General features: G+C 38.7%; 2 protein-coding genes across 4 annotated transcripts in view; one reads left to right on the top strand and one right to left on the bottom strand.

Moving 5' to 3' along the window:
* The window catches only part of LOC107700901 (relaxin receptor 1-like), a 36,197-nt gene extending 30,672 nt beyond the window's left edge, over positions 1-5,525 (top strand). Inside the window, exons 16-18 of the mRNA XM_016502740.1 lie at positions 2,078-2,488; positions 3,612-3,824; positions 4,860-5,525. Coding sequence (XP_016358226.1) covers positions 2,078-2,488; positions 3,612-3,824; positions 4,860-4,999 — 764 coding nt within the window. The 3' untranslated portion in view covers positions 5,000-5,525. The remainder of the gene's footprint in view (positions 1-2,077; positions 2,489-3,611; positions 3,825-4,859) is intronic.
* A 5,170-nt stretch (positions 5,526-10,695) lies between these two features.
* The window catches only part of stard8 (StAR related lipid transfer domain containing 8), a 54,962-nt gene continuing 42,637 nt past the window's right edge, over positions 10,696-23,020 (bottom strand). For 2 of the 3 annotated variants that reach the window (XM_016502764.1, XM_016502766.1), the window contains exons 4-14: positions 22,117-22,180; positions 20,535-21,841; positions 18,650-18,823; positions 17,526-17,685; positions 17,254-17,452; positions 16,935-17,145; positions 16,580-16,691; positions 16,242-16,463; positions 13,342-13,559; positions 11,155-11,328; positions 10,696-11,014 (exon numbers count right to left, since the gene is read on the bottom strand). In XM_016502764.1, the coding sequence (XP_016358250.1) occupies positions 10,897-11,014; positions 11,155-11,328; positions 13,342-13,559; positions 16,242-16,463; positions 16,580-16,691; positions 16,935-17,145; positions 17,254-17,452; positions 17,526-17,685; positions 18,650-18,823; positions 20,535-21,841; positions 22,117-22,180 (2,959 nt within the window). In that variant the 3' untranslated portion in view covers positions 10,696-10,896. The remainder of the gene's footprint in view (positions 11,015-11,154; positions 11,329-13,341; positions 13,560-16,241; positions 16,464-16,579; positions 16,692-16,934; positions 17,146-17,253; positions 17,453-17,525; positions 17,686-18,649; positions 18,824-20,534; positions 21,842-22,116; positions 22,181-23,020) is intronic. The other variant, XM_016502765.1, reaches the window with a different exon arrangement.

Below are 23,020 nucleotides of genomic sequence, written 5' to 3' on the forward strand. Positions count from 1 at the left end.
CTTTCCCGCCCGCTGGGCGGATAAATAATTACAACAGTTGGTATCTTTAGATACACACACACACACACACAGAGAGAGAGAGAGAGAGAGAGAGAGAGAGAGAGAGAGAGAGAGAGCTTGCTGACTTATGTACGACCTCGCTGACACATGGCGCACACTGCAACAACACGACTCATACCTGGACACACACACACACTTTCATTCAACAACAGAAATGGAAAGTGTTATTAGAAAAGGTTGGATCAGCTCGCGATATCTAGAGCTGTTCAGCTGAGGATCAGAGTCTGAGGACTAATCTGTGTCTCAGTGATGGAGAGAGATAGCAGACGGCAGGCTGAAAAGAGATGGATAGATGAACAGATGGCTGGAGAGGTGCAGTTTTTTTAACCCACATAGAGTTGAAAGGACACGTCTCTCTGTTAAATTATCAAAACCTGCCGCCCCCTCAGATGAGAGACATGCAGAGAGAGGTAACAGTTTGCGATGTGGCTCTCCAGCTCTGGAGTTTCCCACTGGCTGACATTGGCTACAATATGTTTAGTAGTGGTGGTGGAAGTTGGAGGGGGAGGGTTTAGCTGTCTCTGTAGGCCTTAAACATTCAGCTAGGACTAGAATAACACAGTATCATTGCTTACTTGCAAAAACCCATTCACAGTGTGTGAAACGTCTCACCTTGGAGGCTCTGATTTTGATGAATGAAAACCGAAGTGGGGAGAGACATCTGTGAGGGAAAGAAAATGATTTGGAGGCAGTGCAGTGAATGAAAGTGTGTGGGTTATTTGGTGCTTAATTATTAGCTGAATCAACTGCTCAGCAGGTTTCTGGGACACACAAATAGAGAGAACTGCAAAAAAAACAAACAAAAAAAAAAGAGACACAAACTGGCCTGACCATGCACACACCGCCAGAAGTAAAATAGCACAAAGAAATAGAACATGACTGACTGATGGATTATGAATAAACAGATGGATCGACATTATTTTAGTATTATTTATTTACTATTATAATATTTAGTAATATTTTGAATTAGCGTAAATGTATTTTACTTTTCATTTCAATTTTAGTTTACATTTTAGTGATTTTTATGTGCTTTTGTAATTTTCTTTTTTTTAAATATATTTGATAATATATCAGCTTTATTTAAATGATCAAAAAAAATATTATTTTGTTTTAGTTAACAATAACAACATCTAAATGTATGTGCTGAATGTAGGGCCCTATGAAATCTGTTTTATTTTTTTCAAAATTCTGTTTTTCCGTTTTAATTTTTCTGGATTCCATTTTTTTTTTTCTGTAAAAATTTTTCTGGACTCCGTTTTAATGGTTAAATTACATTTTATTAATCAAAAAAACATGTCTAATTAATTAAAATCATGAAGCTTACACGATTTAACAGCAATTTATTAAAAGTTTAACAAAAATTGAATTTTAGGGCCCTACAAAATAAGTTTAATTTTTTTCTCAAATTCAGTTAGATTATTTAATTAATTACCAAATTCTGTGTTAGTCATTTTAATTTTAAAAAATGTAATTTTATTCCTTAAAAAACAATGTTTTATTTTTGGTAGTAGTAGTACTATCACTACATTAAGTAATGTAGGCTATTTCTGTCACAGTTTCTTCAAGTTAAACCAAACCTTTTTTTTTTTTTTTTTGACGGATTGCCATGAGGAACTTTACGTTTCTGTTAGTATATGATATGATGATAGTTTTTCTCGGAAGAAACTGTAAAATTCTCATGAAGTGACTTTTGTGGCTTAATATTCACAGGAACTAGTCCATATCACGTTTTAATTTAAGTGTACTGACTTTTGATTTATTCATTCAAAATTTGGTAGATTATGCCTTATACAGTAAATTCGAATTTTATGACTGGATTCCGTGATTCAGTCCGCGTTTTCCTAGTTTTCATAGGGCCCTACAAATGGATGCATGGACAGGTTAATGGACAGGTGGTTAGACAAGATTGTATGGCAGATGGGCTAATGGATAGAGGATGAATGGATGGGAATTTATATATAGATTGATGAACGGGTGTTAAGTCATATATTAAGATGTATTTGTTTATCTCTAATAGGTGCCGACTGTCTCATGGGCGTGTATCTGCTTTTCATCGGTGCCTTTGACATCAAGTATTGCGGCGAGTACAACCGTCATGCTCAGATATGGATGGAGAGTCTGTCTTGCCAGTTGATCGGCTCTCTGGCCATGTTGTCCACAGAGGTATCCGTCATGATGTTGACCTACATGACACTAGAGAAGTACCTGTGCATCGTCTTCCCATTCCAGCATTACCGTGCCGGACGAAAACAGACCCTGTGCTCACTGACCTTCATCTGGTTGCTAGGATTTATCATTGCCGTTATTCCCTTCTGGGATAAACAGACATTTGGGAATTTTTATGGGCGGAACGGAGTATGCTTCCCTCTTCACTCAGACCAGACAGAGAAACCTGGTGCCAGATGCTATTCTACAGCTATTTTTCTCGGTGAGGGCAGAGGGCATCAAAGTGTGTACATTTTGTACGGTGCATGTTTGAGACCTGGATAAGCCAGTGTGTGTATTTGTGTCATTCTCTGGAGAGCTTTGAATTGGGCTTTTCCAGAGTTATCTAATAATTTTACTGCATTTCCCCAGAGATTCAACCATGCTCTTTTTTAATAAAGTAAAATCAGAAAAAGATCCTCCCTGGTAGCAACATCACTAAAAAACGGAACTAAAAAAAATGTCTATAATCACAAGTTTTCTAGTTTTCCAACAAAAGTATCTAAACATCCTTAAGACATGATAAATCTCTTTGGAAAAACTGTATACAATATTAGGATTTTTCTTCAGAGAATACATAAATTAAGTTGAATTAGCCTAAGTATTTTTAATTTCCCCATCGTCATTTATTTATTTTTAAATGGAGTAAGAAAACGTAATTCAAAATGTGTCTAAACACCTAATAAAACACAAGTCTATTTTCCTTATAGAATTTGTAACATTTAAAAAAAAAAATAATAATAAAAAATTGCTTTCCAAGCAGATGTCTTGTTTTGAGTATGTTTACAGGATTTTTTTTTTCTTTTTTTTTACTGGAAATCAAGGCAAAAATACTGTCATGAAAAACTGAACTAGCCCAAAGACAAAAGACAACAACAACAACAACAACAACAACAACAAAAAAATATATATATATACAGTATATGTGGCTAATGTCAAAAATACTAAATTGGCTAAATTGGTCTGGTTCAATACTTTTAACTTGATGTTACTAAAGATTTATGTGTGTGTTTCTGTCAGGTCTGAATCTGCTGGCTTTCATGGTGATTGTATTCTCCTACTCCAGTATGTTTTACTCCGTCCAGAAGACAGCGAAGACAGCGCGTCAAACAGTATTTGATCGAGAAGTCACTATTGCAAAGCGGTTTTTCTTCATTGTGTTCACTGATGACTGTCATGAAAAACTGAACTAGCCCAAAGACAACAACAACAACAACAACAACAAAAAAAATATATATATATACAGTATATGTGGCTAATGTCAAAAATACTAAATTGGTGAAATGAGTCTGGTTCAATACTTTTAACTTGATGTTACTAAAGATTTATGTGTGTGTTTCTGTCAGGTCTGAATCTGCTGGCTTTCATGGTGATTGTATTCTCCTACTCCAGTATGTTTTACTCCGTCCAGAAGACAGCGAAGACAGCGCGTCAAACAGTATTTGATCGAGAAGTCACTATTGCAAAGCGGTTTTTCTTCATTGTGTTCACTGATGCCATGTGCTGGATCCCCATCTTCCTCTTGAAGATACTATCACTACTAAGAGTACATATCGCTGGTAAGCAAACACGTGTGATCACATATTACAAGCAGAAGCTAATATGTGTGAAAGAACACGGCAACAGGATATTATTTATCAGTGTGTCACTTAACTCATAATTGCCATGACCACAGTTTGGCTGCACATTAGCTAATGATCTGAATGAGGCAGCTCATTAATATTATACCATGGTGAAATGAGACCTGTGTATTGCAAAGCATAGCCTGCTTTCCAGTTAATAAAACCAATTCCCCTGGTTTGCTCTTGTGGATATGTGATGGATAAAGAAGGATTTTTTATAGAGCTTTACATTCTCTGATCTGGCCTCTCCACTAAATATTGATTTTATTTTTTTGCTTTGTGAACCTCAACACATTGCACAAGCACATTTACCCAATTACTATAAATAAAAATCAATTGCATCACATGGACTGACATCTAAACACATATACATCCACAAAAATTAAATATGAAACATTAATATGGAATATTAGAGTAGGTACACTGAATTTTTAGGGGTGAATATAAGGCACAAAGATGTCCCTTTAAGTGACAAGCTGTTGTACCCCTAGGTACATTTATTTATTTATTTTAAATCAATAAAAGTTGCACAATTTGAAATGTTTTGTTTTTAACTAGTATGCTATCTTTTCTAGGGGGGTTACAGCTCTTAATATCCACATTACGTTTGATGAATGGGTATTGATTGTTAAACAGTTGACTTTATCAAGACCCAATGAGCCAATTTCATTGTTTTCCTTTATCCTAGAATTCTAAGCCTGAATCCAGATATAACTGTTTTGCTTCTTGTAAAAATCTGTCGACAATTGCCATTTACGAAACATGTGAGTTATGCAAGTAGTTGGTCTGATCCGAGAGGCGCATTTTGATTAGTAAATGGCTGAGGAGCCAAAGCCCTGGGTGACAATTAGACATTCAACCGCCATGAGCACCCATGAACACTTATCAGCTAGAATGGCTTTGCAGTTCTTCCCTTGGACAATACGGTTTAATCTGCACTTTCTTTTCTCTCTCTCTCTCTGTATCCTCCAGGTACCCTCATTCTGTGGGTGGTGATTTTTATCCTTCCCATAAACAGTGCCTTGAACCCCATCCTGTACACTATCACAACCAGCGCCTTTCAGCAGAGACTCAAACAGTGTTTGAAATATCGCTGCCAGCAGACTAACTGACACACACACACACACACACACACACTATGCACATGCTCTGAGATTAATATTCCATGTGGAATAAAAGGTTAATAGATGACAGGATAATGACCACACACACAAGATGTTCTCATCCTCAGCACAAGCTAATAAGGCTTATAAGAGCCTGTAGGGTTGAAGTAATGAGAGCACACACGGCAACATTAACCAGCAGACCATCACAAACAATATACGCTTATGCAAGTAAAACCAAGCCTTATATGAAAAACAAAGAAATTACATCTAACTGCCATATAGACCTAGAGTAGTGTGTGTATATGCAGGGTAAACCAAACTCTGTGGCTGTCAGAGAATGCAGAGAGGAACGGTTCGGACGGACCCCGGCGGGCTGAGGATTGGAACCCTTCCGACTGATTTAATTGCATTTTTGTGTGCTTGTGCGGATGTGTTTGGGAAACAAAGAGGCAGTTGCATACAGTCAGGATAGAAAATGAACAAAAACTATAATGGTGGAGGGGAAGAAATGGATATAAAAAGATTTCACAAAGATCACACTAAAACCAATCCTAGCACTTCATCTGTGAAAAAAATACAAAGAAATACAGATCATCATGGTGTTCATGTTGGCATCAAATGACAAATGTATTCCAGATTGCTGTTATTAAGATTACATGAAGTTATTGTATGAGTCTATTATTTATGGAACTCACGGCTTTCATTTGTCTGCTGTAATTTGTCAGTTGTCTACAATATGTAAAATGAATGTAACATCCAAATAATTGCAATGAATAAATTATAATTATTTCATTACATGTCATTGCACCGGTTTGGCAGCACTATCTTCTGTTCCTTTGCTCTGACGTATACAGTATATATTACCACTAAATCAGCCTTTAAGAAAGATTTAGGATAGACTTCATTACCAGAGAGCAGCTTTACTGAATAAAGACGTTCATTGAGCTCCCTGGACTGCACAGTCCTAAACAGCATATGCAGGACCATCATCTGTATACTGAGCTGGATGAAGGTTTGGGGTTAGAGTTCATAAAGCCTGATCCAGATTTCAATGTATTCAGTTTAAAAGCTATTTACACAGGACATAAGTCTTAATTTGAAGAATTGATTGTTAGTTTGCATGCATTAGGCAAGGGTTCTTCTTCTGATTCTTCAACACTGTCCTGCAAAGTTTAGCTCCAATTCTTCAGTATTATTTGAAAATTATAAGCAGGTGTGTTTGATCAGGGTTGGATTATTTCACGGACATCATGACTCAAAAACAAACTAGAATATGCAGCTCCATCCATCCATTTCATCAAACCACGGGGATGCTGAAGCCCATTCCAGAGTCCCCCTCGATGAATGGCCAGTCTGTCGCAGGTTACATTCACACTCACATCTGAGTGTTTCCAGTTCACCTGACATGCATGTCTTTAGATTGTGGGGAAATCTCTTATCTTACCTGCTACAAAACGCCTTTAAACAAGAATTTGACTTTTGAAAATCCAGTGACTATTTCATGCTCTTTGCTTCAACCCAGTACTTTATAAGCACATTTTTGTTTCCATGCACTGAAATTACCTAAATGCCAACCTATCATATTTGTCTGCTGTATGGATCAGACTATGGGCATGCCATGTGAGGCTGAGACTCGGCTTTGTTTTGATCTCCCAGCTATTATTTTCAATGGGTCCTCAAATCAGCAGTGGAGGCTCATTTTAATAATGCATCTGTATAATGACCTTAGACTGATTTTAATGCTTATAATGTTGCGTCAGTAACAGCTAATGCTACATTTGATCCAGTTACAAAAATTGATTCAAGTATATTCTGACATAACAAACAGAATGTTACATGAAATCCTTTCTAACAGGCCTGAAATGTGGCCTCAATGATTTTTTTCTATCACCTGAGCCAGCCAAGCTATCAGACAATATATTTATCTAATCAATACAACAGATGAGACACAATCAAGAAAGAGAGCGAGAGAGAGAGTGAAAACGTCGCAGTAAATCAAAAACCAACCTCATCTGTGACCCTATGAATAAAACTTGCAGAATGCATTTATGTGACCTGCCACATCAAGTGCTACAGGGAACTTTTTAAAGGGAGTCAAATCAATCTATATTCTTTCTATGCGTTATGCTGTAATCTGTAGCAGGAGATAACACAGAGGAGGAAGCACAAAAGAACAAGGAAATTAATTACTCTTCAAAAGACCACTGGCCTGTGAATAGCTTTGAGCCAAGCTGCTTGAAAGAACAGGAAACCACTTTGGTTTCTAGGCAGGTGATCAACAGGAAGTTACATTACATTATTCCTAATTTAGGACATGCTACATTATCCAAAGCCACTTTGAATTGGGAAACCTTCATTTGGGGTATCCTGGGTTTAGTGGGTAAGTGCCTTGCTTAAACAGACATTGGTCCTCATGAATTTATCTTCTCAAGTATATACCTTGTTTAACAGATTTTTGTTTTTAGATATTTTTACTGGAAAAAAAAAAAAACATTTAGGTTATTTATAAAATTAACGGGGGAGGGTGGGGGGTTTGCAGCCAAACCTAAATATGATTATTTTATTTAGATGAACAAGAACTTGTGCAATGAATGTTGGGTCTCTAAAAATGACAGTCTGTCAAATGGCTATAATTACTACATGGTTCACGTGATACATCTGGAAATACTTAGAAACTTAAGAAAAATTAAGCTCTTACTTTTCTAATCTTTACCTCAACAGGCTCGACTAAACTCAAAACCCGTTTCTCTGGGGCCTGTGACATGGCCTGTTTTCAGTGGTGGAATGTAAATTACATTCACTCATACTGTACTCATTTGAGGTACTTGTAATTGAGTATTTTGAAGTTTGAATGTTTTTGCTACCATTGTATGATTCAGATTTTCATTCTGTGCTTCTTGTATGAGCGTCTGAGGATGTTTTGAGCATCCAGTCGTCATCCAAGTTTATCAAGCACTCATGGCCAGGTGTCCTTTTCTGGCTACTGTTGTGTTGAAATAAATAATGCAATTACTATTTTTGAAGACATTTATGCCTTTCTTGGCCTGCTTACTTCTTTCTTTCTCTATTGGAGGTCAAATGAGTTTCTCTGAAGACTGCCCATTCAAGGACTAACTCATCTACCCTTTCCCTGAACTATTGACCAAACTTTATTTCTCGGGTTAAACTGAGCAGTTGTTTGCACTCATTGATATTCACTTGCATGCTGCATGCTTATGTAAATGTTTTAACACAAGATAACATTAGAATGTGAACAGTTATGACCACAGAAGCAAGAGAAATCTATTAATACATACATAGTGTAAGTGCATTCTACATCATTACCTCCAAAACCAACACAGAAAAACTGATTAGCTAAAGCCGTCTCTCATAATTCCCCAAAACGCTACTATAAATGTAGTCAACATAATCAATGCACGTTGTACATTCACATTAACAGAAAAGTGTTGCAAATATGTAGCTGCTGCTGTTATGCTGCGTTCCAGGCAACCCGTAACCCGTGTTTTTCCAACCTTCTACCCGTGAAAGTGCACTGGAACGGCAGTCAAACACGTGACTTCCCACCCGTGAACTCTATCATTTATCAAGCAGGTTGATACTCCTAACTCCATCTAGCAATGAAACATTCTTCTTTTTGTTGGAACTGTCGCTTTTCATCTCTTTATTTGTCATCCTATAATTTTAGGACGTTTAGCGGTGCATGTCGTTCTTGACGGTTCAAATCGCGAATCATAGAAAAATGCTCTAAGTTCACCAAGCTTCCGATGGCCCACATGGGCTACATGCTGCAAATGTGCCAAGAGTTAACAGGCAGAGAACGAAACAAAACATTCTGATTGGCTAAACAAAGAATCCAAAAGCAACAGACGGGCGCTTTAATTTTCTATATTTACAGAAACGAGAGGCGTCACGGTTATTTCAGTGCTAACTTTCAGGAAATATAATTTTAAAATGTAAAAAAAAAATCACTAACAGCACCTGTAATGATAAAATGGTCTGCTAATGACATAAAAAAAAAAAAAAAAAACACCTTTCTGCAGTTGACAGAACTTGAAATGTCTGTGAACAAACTAAATTTCCTTTAAAAACCCAACCCACTGTGTATTGTATTTCTGGCCATTCCAAAAACATTTCACTCTCATGTAACATTAAAAGGTGCTTGGGAACTGTCGCCTGTTAGGCCGTCTTCACAGCATAATTGGCCAATTTTAGACACTTTAATAATTAATGAGGCAAAAAATAAGGAGCACTTTATCTCCCCAGAGAAATGACAGCTCACAAGGAGTTTTCACTGCGACAGGGCAGACTGTCAGACTGTGCAGTAATTACTCTGTATCAATCAAACACATTTGGAATGAATACTGTAGAAAAGCAGCTTGTATAAATGGGAGTTCTCCATCACTTTCCCTAAAATACATTTACCGACATGTTTGCCAACTAAACCTGTGTCCTTAGGTGTCCTACAACACCTTGTGCCAGCAGGACACCAATGTGGTCTAAATGGATTGCTGCGCACCGTAAAACACCTGTTAGCGGAATTAAATTCTGTTTTCAGGCTTAACACCTTGGATTGTATAAAAGGCAAACAGAAACAACAAAACTTTTTTGGAAAAGCTCCTTTATTCTAATTGCACCGGAGGCTAAATTGGCATGATACACAAAAGAGTATGGCTGAAAATGAATCAAATCAACATTATTAGAAAATGACATCTGTGTTTAACACGGAATTATCTTCTTTTTTTTTTTTAAAGACTTGAAACAATAAAATAAACAATATATGTAAATGGATTTCTGTACATCACAAAAAGCACACATAACCACATTGTGGCACTTGAACCATTTCACTTTGAGGCAGAATGCTTAAAACAACATACATGCAGTTATACTTTTAAATAAATAAAATACTAATATTACATAATGCCCTGGTGAAACAGCACAGATTTAAAGACAAATATAAGATGAAAGACAAACACACAATTTTCTCTTTAGTTGCTCAAAGGCACAATTAAGAACAGTAATAAAACGAATTATTCAATTATATCACAAAAAATATCTTTAGCTCTAAAGATAGAAATGTAAAAGTAAAAAATTAAAGCTGCATTAAAGTCTTTTGAATATCATTCCCATGGATTCCATGCCGAATTTAAGTTATAAAAACTTCACAATTGAAATTTGCAACATGCAAATGGCTGATGCAAATAAATAAAAAGGGGGTAGGAGAAAAGGAAGAGAGGGATTGAGGTCACAAATATAACTATACTGTATCAGTGGAGAGGGTGTCATATTTGCTCAACAGCACCACAGTTTCTATGAGTCTGTTGGACTGATGATGTACAGAATGCAAAGTACACAGGGAGCTTATAACAACAGACCCTGTGTCTTATAATATTATACATGTTTGGTGATTGGCTGTTTCTCTTTGACAGCTGGTCATTATCAGTGCCACATGGCAAAATTCCTGTGCAATTAAAAAAGCAAAACTTGTTTACATTTACCCTGAGAATGAATGAGCTGTCTGACATACCACACCGGATTATTAGACAAAGAATTTAAAGCACATTGCTTAACACAAACAGATATAAACACTCACACAAACGAAACACACATACAAGATTAGACGCAATTTCAACAGTATGATTGTGAGCTTGAGCTTTTTCACATGAATCACCCACGGCTTTTAAAACCACAACGGGTTTGATTTTTGCATAGTCCAACTACTAATCTACACAGTACTGTCTTCTTTTTCATTCATTCCCGAACTGATTAATAAACTAGTTAAAAAAAAAAAAAACATTCTCTACTATTCTTACTCTTCCACCTTCTGACTTGCGAGGCCATCTTGGTTTTGCACATGTGCTCTCATAATTTTCATTCTTAATCATACAAAATAGTCCAAAGTGGGTTCAGAGTTTGGTCTCAGGTCCTCGTGCCGACAGAACAGGGAAAGAACTGCGTATTCTTGCCACTTCCATTGCACACAGATGACCGAACACTTTGTTATACCAATCAGGAGAGCGCCCCCTGTGGGAGAGAAATACATAAGGTTAAAATTAATGACATTATTGTAAACAAGCCTCCTATTTTTGTTCAGTATATTGTAGAGACTCAAAAAAAGCATGTCGTACTGTGCCTGAGTGATGTAACAAACCATCATGTCTTACCGTAGATCAGCTCTGCAGTAATGTGTGAGCCGGGACCGCCCCATTCCAAATGGCTCAATAAAGATGCGTGATGTCAAAAGCACGGCCCGTAATCCTGCCTCCAGCTGGACATTATCATGGGCCACAGAGGACGACACTAGAACACACACCCCTTTTGGTAGATCACACCAGTGTCTGCAACACAAAATGCTACATTTAGGGTGCTTTCACACCTGTAGATCGATTGCTTTGTTCCGAAACAGGGATTAAAATTATTACAATGTTGCTTTTTATTCTTGGAGCGGTTCGCTTTCACACGGCTAAGTTTCTAAACGGACCAAAATCGTTAATACAAGTCACGTGCGAGTAAACTGTCCACTCATTGGTCAAAGTTCCACGATTTATTTTCAGGAATTCCACTCATAGCCGTCATCCGTCAGGATGGAACGACAACAGCTTGGAGGGCTTATTGTTGGGTTTTTGTAGCCGTCGTTATATTAATTTATTAATTTATCATTTTGAGCAGGAGTCCAGGGTTCGTCGGGAAAACATTGTTAAAATGCACCTATTATGAAGAGCAATAAGACGGCATTATTAAATGAAAAAGCGCGCTTCGATTTTTAATGGCGAAGACGTGCTCACCCACACCCATCGTCTACTGCTTTTCACAGAACTTACGCAATTAATTACCAATTATACATTGTGATATAGCCTGGTTCGTTGGTCCGTTGGATCGGATTGCTTTCTCACTACAACCGAACAGCTCCAGAGTTCCGCTCCACATATGCCCAAACGAACCGAGCTAAGGGGGGAAACACACCAGGTTCCGAAACAACGGGCCAGGTGTGAAAGCACCCTTATTCACAACCAGGAGGCCAGGGCCCACTAGTACCTTTTCCACCAGAATAATTCACATTCTGGAGCCAGACCCAATTCTTGGACTGGTGAACCGAAGCCTATTGCAAACTGGCCATGTGTTTCCACAAACAAATGGTGTATCTGACAACAACCAGTCAAAAAAAAAAACAAACGCTGCATGTCCTGGTGTTTTTTCAGGCAGTTTGAGATGGTCATCACTGCAGAACACAAGATCCAGGGGGCGTGGTTGGATCCAGATCCAACTCCTCCCATCTTAAATATACCTAAACCTACCCATCTCCACCCCCTGCTCCCTAAACCCACCCATCTCCACCCCTTAGATGTGGATCCAACCACGCACCCTGGATCTTGTGTTCTGCAGTGAGGGGCTACTGGGCAGTTTGGCACTTATGTACTGCTTTTCACAGTAATGGGATTCTAGATACCAACAGCTCTCATAACTGCCGGTGCTCTCTTCTTTCCTTGCTGGAGAGATATTGAAACTGAAACTGCTGATTCAACAGCTCTCTTGCAGGCCAGGTGTCGCTCTCAAACAGTGGCACAGCACAAATCTGTGCCCCCCTGAGCCCCCCTGTGCCCCCCAGAACTCCCTTTCCATGTCAGTCTTCAACGTGCGTTCACGACAGTACCTTGACGCATGCGTCAGAACACAGACTCCTGCATCAGCAACACCACACGCATGCGTTGAGGTTGAGAGACTGACATGGATGAGAACAATTGTTGAATAAAGTCATTATTTTTGTTTTCTATGCGCACAAAAAGCATTCTCGTAGATTCATAAAATTACGGTTGAACCACTGTACCACATGGACTATTTTCATGATGTCCTTACTACTTTTCTGGGCCTTGAACATGGTAGTTCCATTGCTGTCTATGCAGGGTCAGAAAGCTCTCGGATTTCATCAAAAATAGCTTAATTTGTGTTCCGAAGATGAACGAAGGTCTTATGTGTTTGGAACAACATAAGGATGAGTAATTAATGACATAATTTTTATTTTGGGGTGAACTATCCCTAACATATAGTTCTGAAATCACTAAATGAACTGTGGTTTCGTTATAAAAAGTACTCGGGAATATACAGGAATATATCCTTTATAATGGATTTTCTATCATAATTTGGAACCGACAATCCTAATGAGATCCCAAAACAACCTGCATAGAAATCGTGATCTTAATCTTATTCAAGAAGATTCTTATATGATCCTATTAGGGGTCGTACAAGCAAACATGTACATCCAAGATTTCTGTTAGAAGTTTGTTAGTTATTGATGTAGCACAATAAAGAACTAAACAGATTACACAAAAAAAAAGTTTCCTGCAGCTGTGTACCTGAGCACTATGAAGTTTCTACGAGGATGTGGAGCCATGCTGTCTGTGATGTAATGGAAAACCTCTGTGTTGTTTTCCAAAGTCTCAATGACTCGACTGTGCAGAAGGTCTTCATCCCACAGGTGGCGCTCTCGCAGAACACGCTGCAGCACCACAGCTGGCGGGGCCTCTATCTCCACCGAAACTCGCCATAGACGCATCGGGTGCCCGTCTCCTACCTGCAAACAACCAATCATTAAAATTATGAGGGTCATGCCAAAACTACAATGATGAACGTATATCACATAATAATACAGATGGCTTTGAAAGTTCTGGAGGTGGTTCTTTAGCAACTGTAAAATGAGTTGATCAGAAGAGCATATCTGTGCATGTCTCACAGCGGGCCACCACAATGAGCTCCATTAAAATGATCCTCAGGTTGACCATTTCAGCAGGTGTGCTGATGGCAGATGGCCTAAGCCCTGGTTTGTGCCAACAGTTCTCATGGTGCTTGGGCATCTGATATTTTCAGGTTAAATCTAAGGGGCGGACTGCCACATGCATTAAAATCTCAATCCCCTGAGTGTAAGCGACAAGAGACAAGAAGGGAACATCTGTCTACTGTGAGCAAGTACAATTCAGCCTTCTTGACTGATAGTAATGGCCCAACTCCCTGACACACAGGGACAAAAAAACAAATGCACTCTGCAATTGGACTCAAATCAATCCATCTAGAGTAGAATGCCTTGCAAAAGCCATATATTTTACACAATAAATAGTGAAATCAAAACAGGTATTTTTTTGTTAAGCACAAGTCAATACATGTTTCAAAAACAGTAAGCTATCCTCAGTGACCTTATTTGTATCTCTACTGAAATTGCCGAATATGACTGAAATTTGATGAGTTAATTACACAAACAAATTAACACCTTTTCTTGTTATTCTGACACATTTTGTCAGACATCTTTCCCGAGAGCTCATAAAAACTGGAATTATCAGGAAGATGAAAACAGCAGGGTTTCTAAGAGTTTTCAAAACTCGTATGTAACATAATAATACTAACATTTTATTTGCTTTTGTTGTTCTGCAAAGTCTCCTTGCTGCTATAATCTGCTCTAAAACTATATAACTGAAATGTAAATAACATTCAGAGTGAACACTTATTAAGAAACTTATTAAAAACACCGACCATACAGATGTGTAATGGATGTGTTTTTTTAATGATTCAGACATCTGAGGTAATTTCTGAATGTTCATTAGAACAGCCAAAATCCGTTAAGTGATTTCTGAACCATTACTGTCTTGTAGTTTATAGTTCTGCATGCCTGTCAAAATAAAAATATGTGAACCTCACAAACAACATTCCCATCAAAAGCAATTAAGACCTTTTTAGAATTATGTTTTTTGTGAGAAAAAGAGAAGCTGTCATGCATGGTGGTTGAGGGAATTAAACCAAACACCTTCCAAGTCTTTTTAATGGAAATTTAAGAATTCAAGACACACTGTGCTAAAGAAAAGGAAAAAATAAATAAATAAATAAAATGGAACATTCTTCATGCTTGTTTTTCAGATTCCTTCTGGCAAACTGTAGATGTCATGTGACATTTTAACAGTGACTTTCTCCTCCTCCAGTGCCACTCTAAAGCGGTGACTGATGAAGTACTGTGGAAGCAGTTGCATGCACTGTCTCTCCAGTCCCAGCCACTGAAACCTGTAACCCTCATGCAAGTCACTGTGTTGAGGACAGCCTGCCGTAGGTAGATTTACAGCTGTGCCACGCTCCTTTCCATTTCTTAATAATTTCTAAATTGATTTAACCACACTTCGATAGATATTCACTGACTTGGAAATGTGCTTGAAACCATCCTAGCCTCATGTTTTTCCATTCCTCTTTCACAGAGTTGCTGAGAGTGCTCCTTTTTTCTTCACGGTCCAAGTGCTGGCACAATATTGACTCAACAAACAGTTGCAGAGGTGCATTTATACTACAAACAACTGAAATCCCTTGACAATTTTTTAATATAGATAATTATTTTGATCATTTTTATAGAGGTCTAATTAAGGAGTATTCCTCTACTGCAAAAACATTTTTTAATCCACTGTGAATCAATGCTGTAACAGCATACCACGCAAGAGTCCAAGGGGGATGAAAACTGTTTATAAGCACCATTTCCCTCTAAAGGATCTCAATGTAAGAAATACGAACTAAAGTCTAGGCTGATCTTAAAGGGTTAGTTCACCCAAAAATGAAAATTCTGTCATTAATTCCTCACCCTCACCGCAAGACCTTCGTTCATCTTCGGAAGACAAATTAAGATATTTTTGATGAAATCCGAGAGCTTTCTGGCCCTACATAGACAACAATGGAACTTCCACATTCAAGGCCAAGAAAGGTAGTAAGGACATCTTTAAAATAGTCCATGTGACATCAGCGGTTCAACTGTAATTTTTATGAAGCTACAAGAAAACTTTGTGCGCAAAGAAAACAAAATGAATGACTTTATTCAGCGATTTCTTCTGAGACTGCCTTGGAAGAGAATTTGTATCTTAATTTGTGTTCTGAAGATGAACGAAGGTCTTATGGGTTTGGAACGACATGAGGGTGAGTAATTAACGACAGAATTTTAGTTTTTGGGTGAAATATCCCTTTAAAGTTGACATGAAATGAAAATTCATCCTATTTCCTAAACACCATGTTATTGACTTTATCGTGAATGATTAATCTATGCATGTTTCATTTTTTTATTATTTGTTTTGACATCTTAATTATTCATCTTTAATAACTCCATCTTCCTAACAACAGTCTTCTCTCTGGTGACAAATGCCAGACTTCTCTAATCATTTAGTCTGGTTAAGTTCCACCTGTCTTGCATTCGACCTTGTAGACAAACTTGCTTCTGAGAGTATGTGTATATCTCTACCTTTTTATAAGCCAGCTCAGTGTTGTCAGGTCCGTGGGCATGGTGCCAGCCTTTACTCCGCTCAGATGCCTCTCTGAGAAGACACTGAATGTTGTCTTCTAGGTACGCCCGATAATCCACAGGCTCGCCCAGGGCATTCACCCCGAGCCCATGGAGAGGCAGCGGCTGAGCGTCAGCAGCCACATAAGAATTCCTAGACTGAAGCATCATTTCATGCGGGATCTGCAGAAAGAAACCATGACAGAAAGCTGATCAGTGCAAAAATGAGCTGCTCCCTGTTCCCACAAATGAATGGTTTGCCTGCAATGCGTGACATCAGAAATTTAAAAAGTGGTTACCTGGAATAGCTTCTTGCATTCTGTGATCATGTGACTAAGGCAGTGTGTGGCAGCCATGTTCTCACTCAGGTCCTTGTGGTCTGGTTTGGCTCCACCCTTCCTGCTCATGAGCCTGTAACAAAACCAAACATAAGTAACAATGACCAAAGAAAAAAAGAGAGAAAAATTAAGAGAAGCTGACAAGAATACAGGCAATGAGAGATGGGTAAGCATTTTGGACTACGAGTTGTTCTGGAAGATTAAGCATTAATTTCTGATTTAATTGTATTTCCTTTGACTTACTATGCGAAGTCACTTTTCTTGTAAGGGACTTTGGCTGGTCCCCTAATAAAGGCAAAACCTGACCCACACACACCTTGGTGAAGCTCCATCTTTCTTGGAGGCATTCAGGTGAAGTATGGAGGGTGCGAGACAGACAGCCAGATTCTCCGCAGTCATCTGGTTTTCCTGTGCAGATGCAATGTCACTGAGGAAATAGAGCAACGTCTGTAGAACCTCTCTGTTCTCATCTGGCAGCAGGATCACGGCTGCCTGCACGGCCTGTAAACGCTGCTCTGCTGGAACGACTACACACACAAACACACTGGTGAGAGTGCTGTAGAGCTGATTGAAACGATGCATTTGGCACATAAAAAAATTTGAATTTGCAAACATTAAAAATATGTGTCACTTACACTGGTACACATGTAAAAAAGTGTCTGTAAGTTTGGAGGTGAGCACGGGTTCAGGCAGATCCCTAAAGTACTGTTTAATCAGGTCAGCCACATCATAAGCTGATTGGCCCTGGTAGGTCACATGATCGGAGGAATTCTCATTGAGCTGCCTGAGGGCCTGGATTCGGGATTTAACCCCCGATTTCCGGAATATTCCCACCTGTAGAGAAGAATTAAGAGATAAGAAGCAGAAGGGGAAAAAACCCCTTGGATTTGTGCTTTTGTTTACAGACCTTCTCTAGACACTGGCTGCGTAGGTATCTCATCGCCTGCTGGATGCTCTGAGGCAGAGGCTGACCAGTTCGCTGGACGTTTACGATCAGCTGAACTCCAAACACATGTTTATCTTTGTAATCTGGAACTTTGGAACGCTTCATAAACTTCGGAACCACCCTGACCAATGGCAGAAAAAAAATAGCATTTTTAATTATTCAAGTATATACTGATATTATTATGCACCATATTCATGCATAGATGAGAACAGGAGGTTTAAAAAGCACAATAGCACAATAATCCAATATATGGATGTCCAGAAGGTCATATCATTCAAAATCACAGTGGCAGGCTGTAGTGAGTGAGCAAGACCGAATAGAATTGCAGCATGTATGTATAAACCCTGTGAAAATTTAATCTGTTTGCTGCTTATGACACTGACGCCAGCCTTTGACTGTGGGGTGTGTGAGAATGGACAAAAGAGGAAAGATAATGCCTCCTCAGTCATTGGTGCAGAATGAAATGAATGATCTTTTAGATCTGCGAGCCATGACAGTGTCTAATAGACCTATAAGCTTCTCATCAGAAGTCCTTTCCTGCAGCTAAAGTATAAATGGATATAAAATGGACAACTGCAAAAATTATAAACCAATTTACACTCCGTTTCTGCAATGCCAAATAGAAAATGACTGAAGAACGGATCAGAGTGTGTGTGTGTGTGTGCGTGTTTGTGTGCGTGCATGCATCTGTGTGTGTACATAAATAGAACTGTAATTTTAGCCCTGTTGACAGAGGTAGATATGGAATGTAGTTTTCATAAGCAATTAAAAGCCAGCGGGGGAACAGATAGAGAGCGAGCGAAAGATGCTGTCATTAACCGCATCTATTAGAGCTATTTTACTCAACTCATTGTGCCATTAAAAAACACTTTTGGCAGAAATGAGATTTCTTGCCTCAGACATAAGACAGCATTAATGCCACAACTGACCTCATGAGTCAGATAATGTGTCCACCACATCAATATGTGTACACAATCATACTCATTTTTTAAGAGGGGAACATGCCTTGAGCTACAATCTTGTGGGTTATTTAGAAAATATGTAACAATGTATGAGTTTGTGTGAATGAGAATATGCTTTCTCACCAGTTCCAGCCCTGTTTGGTGGTGTCTGTGTGTTTCTCCAGAATGGCGGTCAGTTGTAAAAGGCTGAATTTCTGCAGAAGATTTAGTTGAGCAGCTGACTGCCTGTTGATTTCTAAAGACGCAGAGGTCACGCTCGGACGATGAGAGTTCTGGAAACTGTGCCAGCGCAACTTTCTGAGAATAGAGAAATGGGTGGAAGAAAGAAAAAAAATAACAATAAAAGGATAAACAGATGGATATAAATATAAAAGTAAGCACATTTACTTGGATGTAAGGGACACATGTAAAAGTCTCAGGTGAAACAAAATACCTCAGGTGAATGATACCCCAAGCTGTAAAAACGTACTTGATCATTATTTAATTTTAAGAAAACATAAATTTGCTTAAACAAAATTGCAGTGTGCCTCCCCCTCGAATACTGACTCGATTTTGTGCATTGATCTCAGTGTTAAAATGTCAATTTATAAACAAATAAATAGAATTGTTAATTTGCAATTTTCACAGAGCCCACTGGTCTCACAGCAGGTTAGCTTGCATGAACCCCAATTTTGACCTGCTTCAAATTTAGCCACTCTTATTCATATGTTATAGACCTGTCCTCCAGAACTATGTTTGTCAAGCTCTGGCAACCCCTTCTTTACTTTACTTTTTTGTACTTTTTTTTTTATTTCTTTAAAAAAAATCATTATGTTTGCTCACTATCACTATTTTTATTCAAGTGTTTTTCTCTATTGTCTCTATTTTTTCTGTCTTTCTCATTTTGTAATATATCTTCATTTATAAATAATTCATTAAAAAAAAGAACCTATGTGCATACTTAGAATGTACATGTTTATGTTTCTTATCAAACTGGCACATACTTTTTTCTTGTCTTAAGCATAACATTAATGAGGTTTATTGTTAAAAAAAACAATTTGCCAATAAGGTAATTCTAATCACAAAAAATAATAATAATAATAATAATAATAATATTTTATATATATATATATATATATAGTAACATTACCTTATTATCTTACACAATTTAACTCTATAAAATGATAAATCAATCTTATTTTAAGAATGTTTAAAGGTGCTGTATGTAGGATTGACACAGAGTGGTTGAACTAGGTATTGCAGTCCAAATTCAAAATATTGGCGAGGGGTTTTTTTTCACCCGGCCCCTCCTCCTCAGACTTGACGCACATGCAGGTTGCTAGATTGACGGCACAACAGGAACGAGCGCACTTGACGATGAATGAAATTAAATACGCGGTGTTTTCCGCCAACTAGCAACCTGGGGTCCCGAAATACAATTGGGTAAACTGGCAGTGGGCTGGTTTCACAAACCAAAACAGAGACTGACATTCTGGCCCGGAACGCACATTTTCAAAGGAGAATAACTGACTGTAGCATTGTTTTTCAGATAAACAAGTATGTTAACTTAGCATGTTTCTTAAATATCTGCAAACATATGGTATTTTTATGCTTTAGTAGAGTCAAAAACTTACATACAGCACCTTTAAATACTTTTATTGGAAAACAAGACTGATTAATACAGAAAATGTATTTTTCCAGTAGACAAATCCCCAGGGTTCCACTCTAGGTTGTTTAATCGTCATCTGTGATGAGTTTGCATGAAGTGGAATTATGTTTTTAATATGGAGGAGAGAAAAAATATCTATTAAATCCCAACACACAGATGAGCTGCAAGTAGGCTTTCAAGGTACACACAGCTGTCACCGTCTCCAGACAGTTTACCAAAAGACAAATTGAGTATCTCTCACTCTCTATCACATTATTTCACAGCACTAGAAACTCCTTGTCTAGATAAGTGCTAACTTCACTCAGTGCAGTGTGGACATGCCAGAATTTCCTATAAACTCTAACCACCAGTTTTACTCACCTGCTGGGTCTTGTGAGTGATGCCCCCACCCCTGAGTCCCTCCTTTCTCTCATTCCTCCTTCTCCTTCATTCGCAGAGTTTCCTGGACTATCATAATCGCTCACGGTTGTCCCAACATCCGACATGGATTGCTCATCATAGTTCAGACTGCTGGGTAATGTTGTGTCGGCCGTGGACTCAGTCTCTGCATTTGATTGGTCCTGCGGTTGAATGCCGAGTGACCGCGACCATTTGTCGATGTTGTGCTGTAGCCCATGTACGTGCTGTAGAATGTCATCCAGATGCTGGAAGGCTTTCTCTTTTCCAGGGTCAAAAATGTCACATGGACTGCCTGGTGTCTCAGGAACATTGTCGTAAAAGCTTCCAATTGAGCTCAGAGAGTTCCTCCTCCTCCCAAAACCTGAGAGAAAGTCTTGCGACCCACTGCGACTAATGCTTCCATCCAAGGACAGGTCTCCATCTTCTCCTGCCCAGTCAATATGGTCAGGACTTTGAGAAACAGAAAGTGGACAGAGACTTTCGATTGAGAGAGACTTGGGGAAAGTTCCAGGCTTGTGGTCAAAGGGGAGGTGGACCACACGATCCTCTTTCCTCAGACAGTTGTTTTGATTGGTTAACTTGGGAATCTCCCAAGTTAACTGGTAGTCTTCCAGGTAAAGGCACGCTCTGTGAGGCTTGAGCTGAGTGGCTTTCTGGCTAACGTTACTACGGCATTTTGTATGTGACCTCCATGCCACATCTTTCGCAATTCTGCACTTATTTGTGGTTTGGCCAGGCAAACTTGCATCAGATGTACAGTGCAGACCTGAGGGTGGCTGGTGTTGAGTTACCGTTGAAATGTTCCTTGGGACCGTCTCTCTCTCGCAATCTCGCTTTTTTATTGATTCTTTCCTCCGTAAAAACGATCTAGAAGGACGCTTTGGCTTCTCTCCTACAGACGGCAAGGAAGATGAGGATCCGGTGTCGTCGTTCTCATCTTGGCCGGTTGAGACACAAACTGACGATGCACCCTCACCCACTGTGACGTCACTGAAAGCTGCAACTTCTGGAAAAGTTGTTTCCCCGGCACTGTCTAAGCTCAAGCTGCTAGCACTGAGGTCGGAGGTCAGTGAGGTGACTTCTAGGAGACTATTGTCACTCAGCACGCTATCGCTACTGCCTGAGGGTCGTAAGGTGGAGGCCCGGTTGGCAGCAGGGGCAGGGGGTGGTGAGAGAGTGCGGAGACGGGACCAAGTTTTACTTTCACGCTGAAACGCCCAGCGAGAGCTAAGGGCGCATGCGTCATCCTCTTCCGAGTCCTCACTCTGCTGATGGTAACACACAAATGCGCACACTTGGATAATGAAAAGCTTTTTCCATTGAAAGTATTGTTGCTAAACAAGAGAACCAGATTTCACTCTACTAAAAACAGCAAGAACACAAGGGCAAAGATTAGACTTAAAAGGATTGTTTAAGTTAAGTGTACAAGCTACCATCCAGTGGAAGTAAAAACTAATGAAAACAGACAAGCAAAGAGCAGTTGTCGGCAGATTATCAGATTACATAATTGAATTAGAAGTGGATGGCATGCTTGTTTGTTTACCTGTTTACACTGGAAATGAACCTCTAAGCTCATCGCAGCACATTTGTTCAGGGTTGTTAGCCTCCTAAAAACACACATAGACACAAGGAAAAGCGTATTTGAGTGATGTATGATTTAAATTCACATTAAATTTACTTGCATATTCTGGTCGATGGGGCGAGTTGGCATAGAGTTTAAAAATCTTGATCGGTAAATAAAAAAAGCGGTAGGTTGAATTTTTAAACATGAAAATAACCTTTCAAAATCTGGGAAAATGTACGAAAATACAAAACTTCACAAATCACCTTCAGCATCCACACTCAAATACGGGAGATGATTCAGATTTTTGTAAAACATATGCCAAGTAAACACATGAGCATAGTCACAAAACCAAAGAAATTATGAAATTCAGTGGTGATCTGGTATAGTAATACTAAGTGAAAATGGACTCTCCCTTTAATGGTGAAAATCATTCATTTCTATAATGTATTTATACATAGTATTTAACAAAAAATATTTAGCTATATTTAGCCATATTTCATATTGCTAACGTTACACTAGTTTTGTATTAGCTGCTCAGTACTTCACACATTTATAATGACTGAAAATACAGCATGTTAAATTAGAATTATGTGCAGACTTGCTTTCCGATCATTGATCTCTCTCTATATATAGATTATCTATATTATGGCTCTGTGTTTCCACTATGTTTCACATCGGCACGCCACATGTGGCATCACTCGGTAACTCACATATTATCTAGAATTCAGACTTTCACACTTGTAAATGTGACTTTGCTTGGTCATTCATGTGCTTGGAAATTGTAATTATGATAGTTCCTCACCTGAAAGGGCACATTAAAGGGGTCATATGATGCGATTTCAAGTTTTCCTTTCTCTTTGGAGTGTTACAAGCTCTTGGTGCA

This window comes from Sinocyclocheilus anshuiensis, unplaced genomic scaffold (genome assembly GCF_001515605.1).
Source record: "Sinocyclocheilus anshuiensis isolate Anshui unplaced genomic scaffold, SAMN03320099.WGS_v1.1 scaffold438, whole genome shotgun sequence".
Lineage (NCBI taxonomy): Eukaryota > Metazoa > Chordata > Actinopteri > Cypriniformes > Cyprinidae > Sinocyclocheilus > Sinocyclocheilus anshuiensis.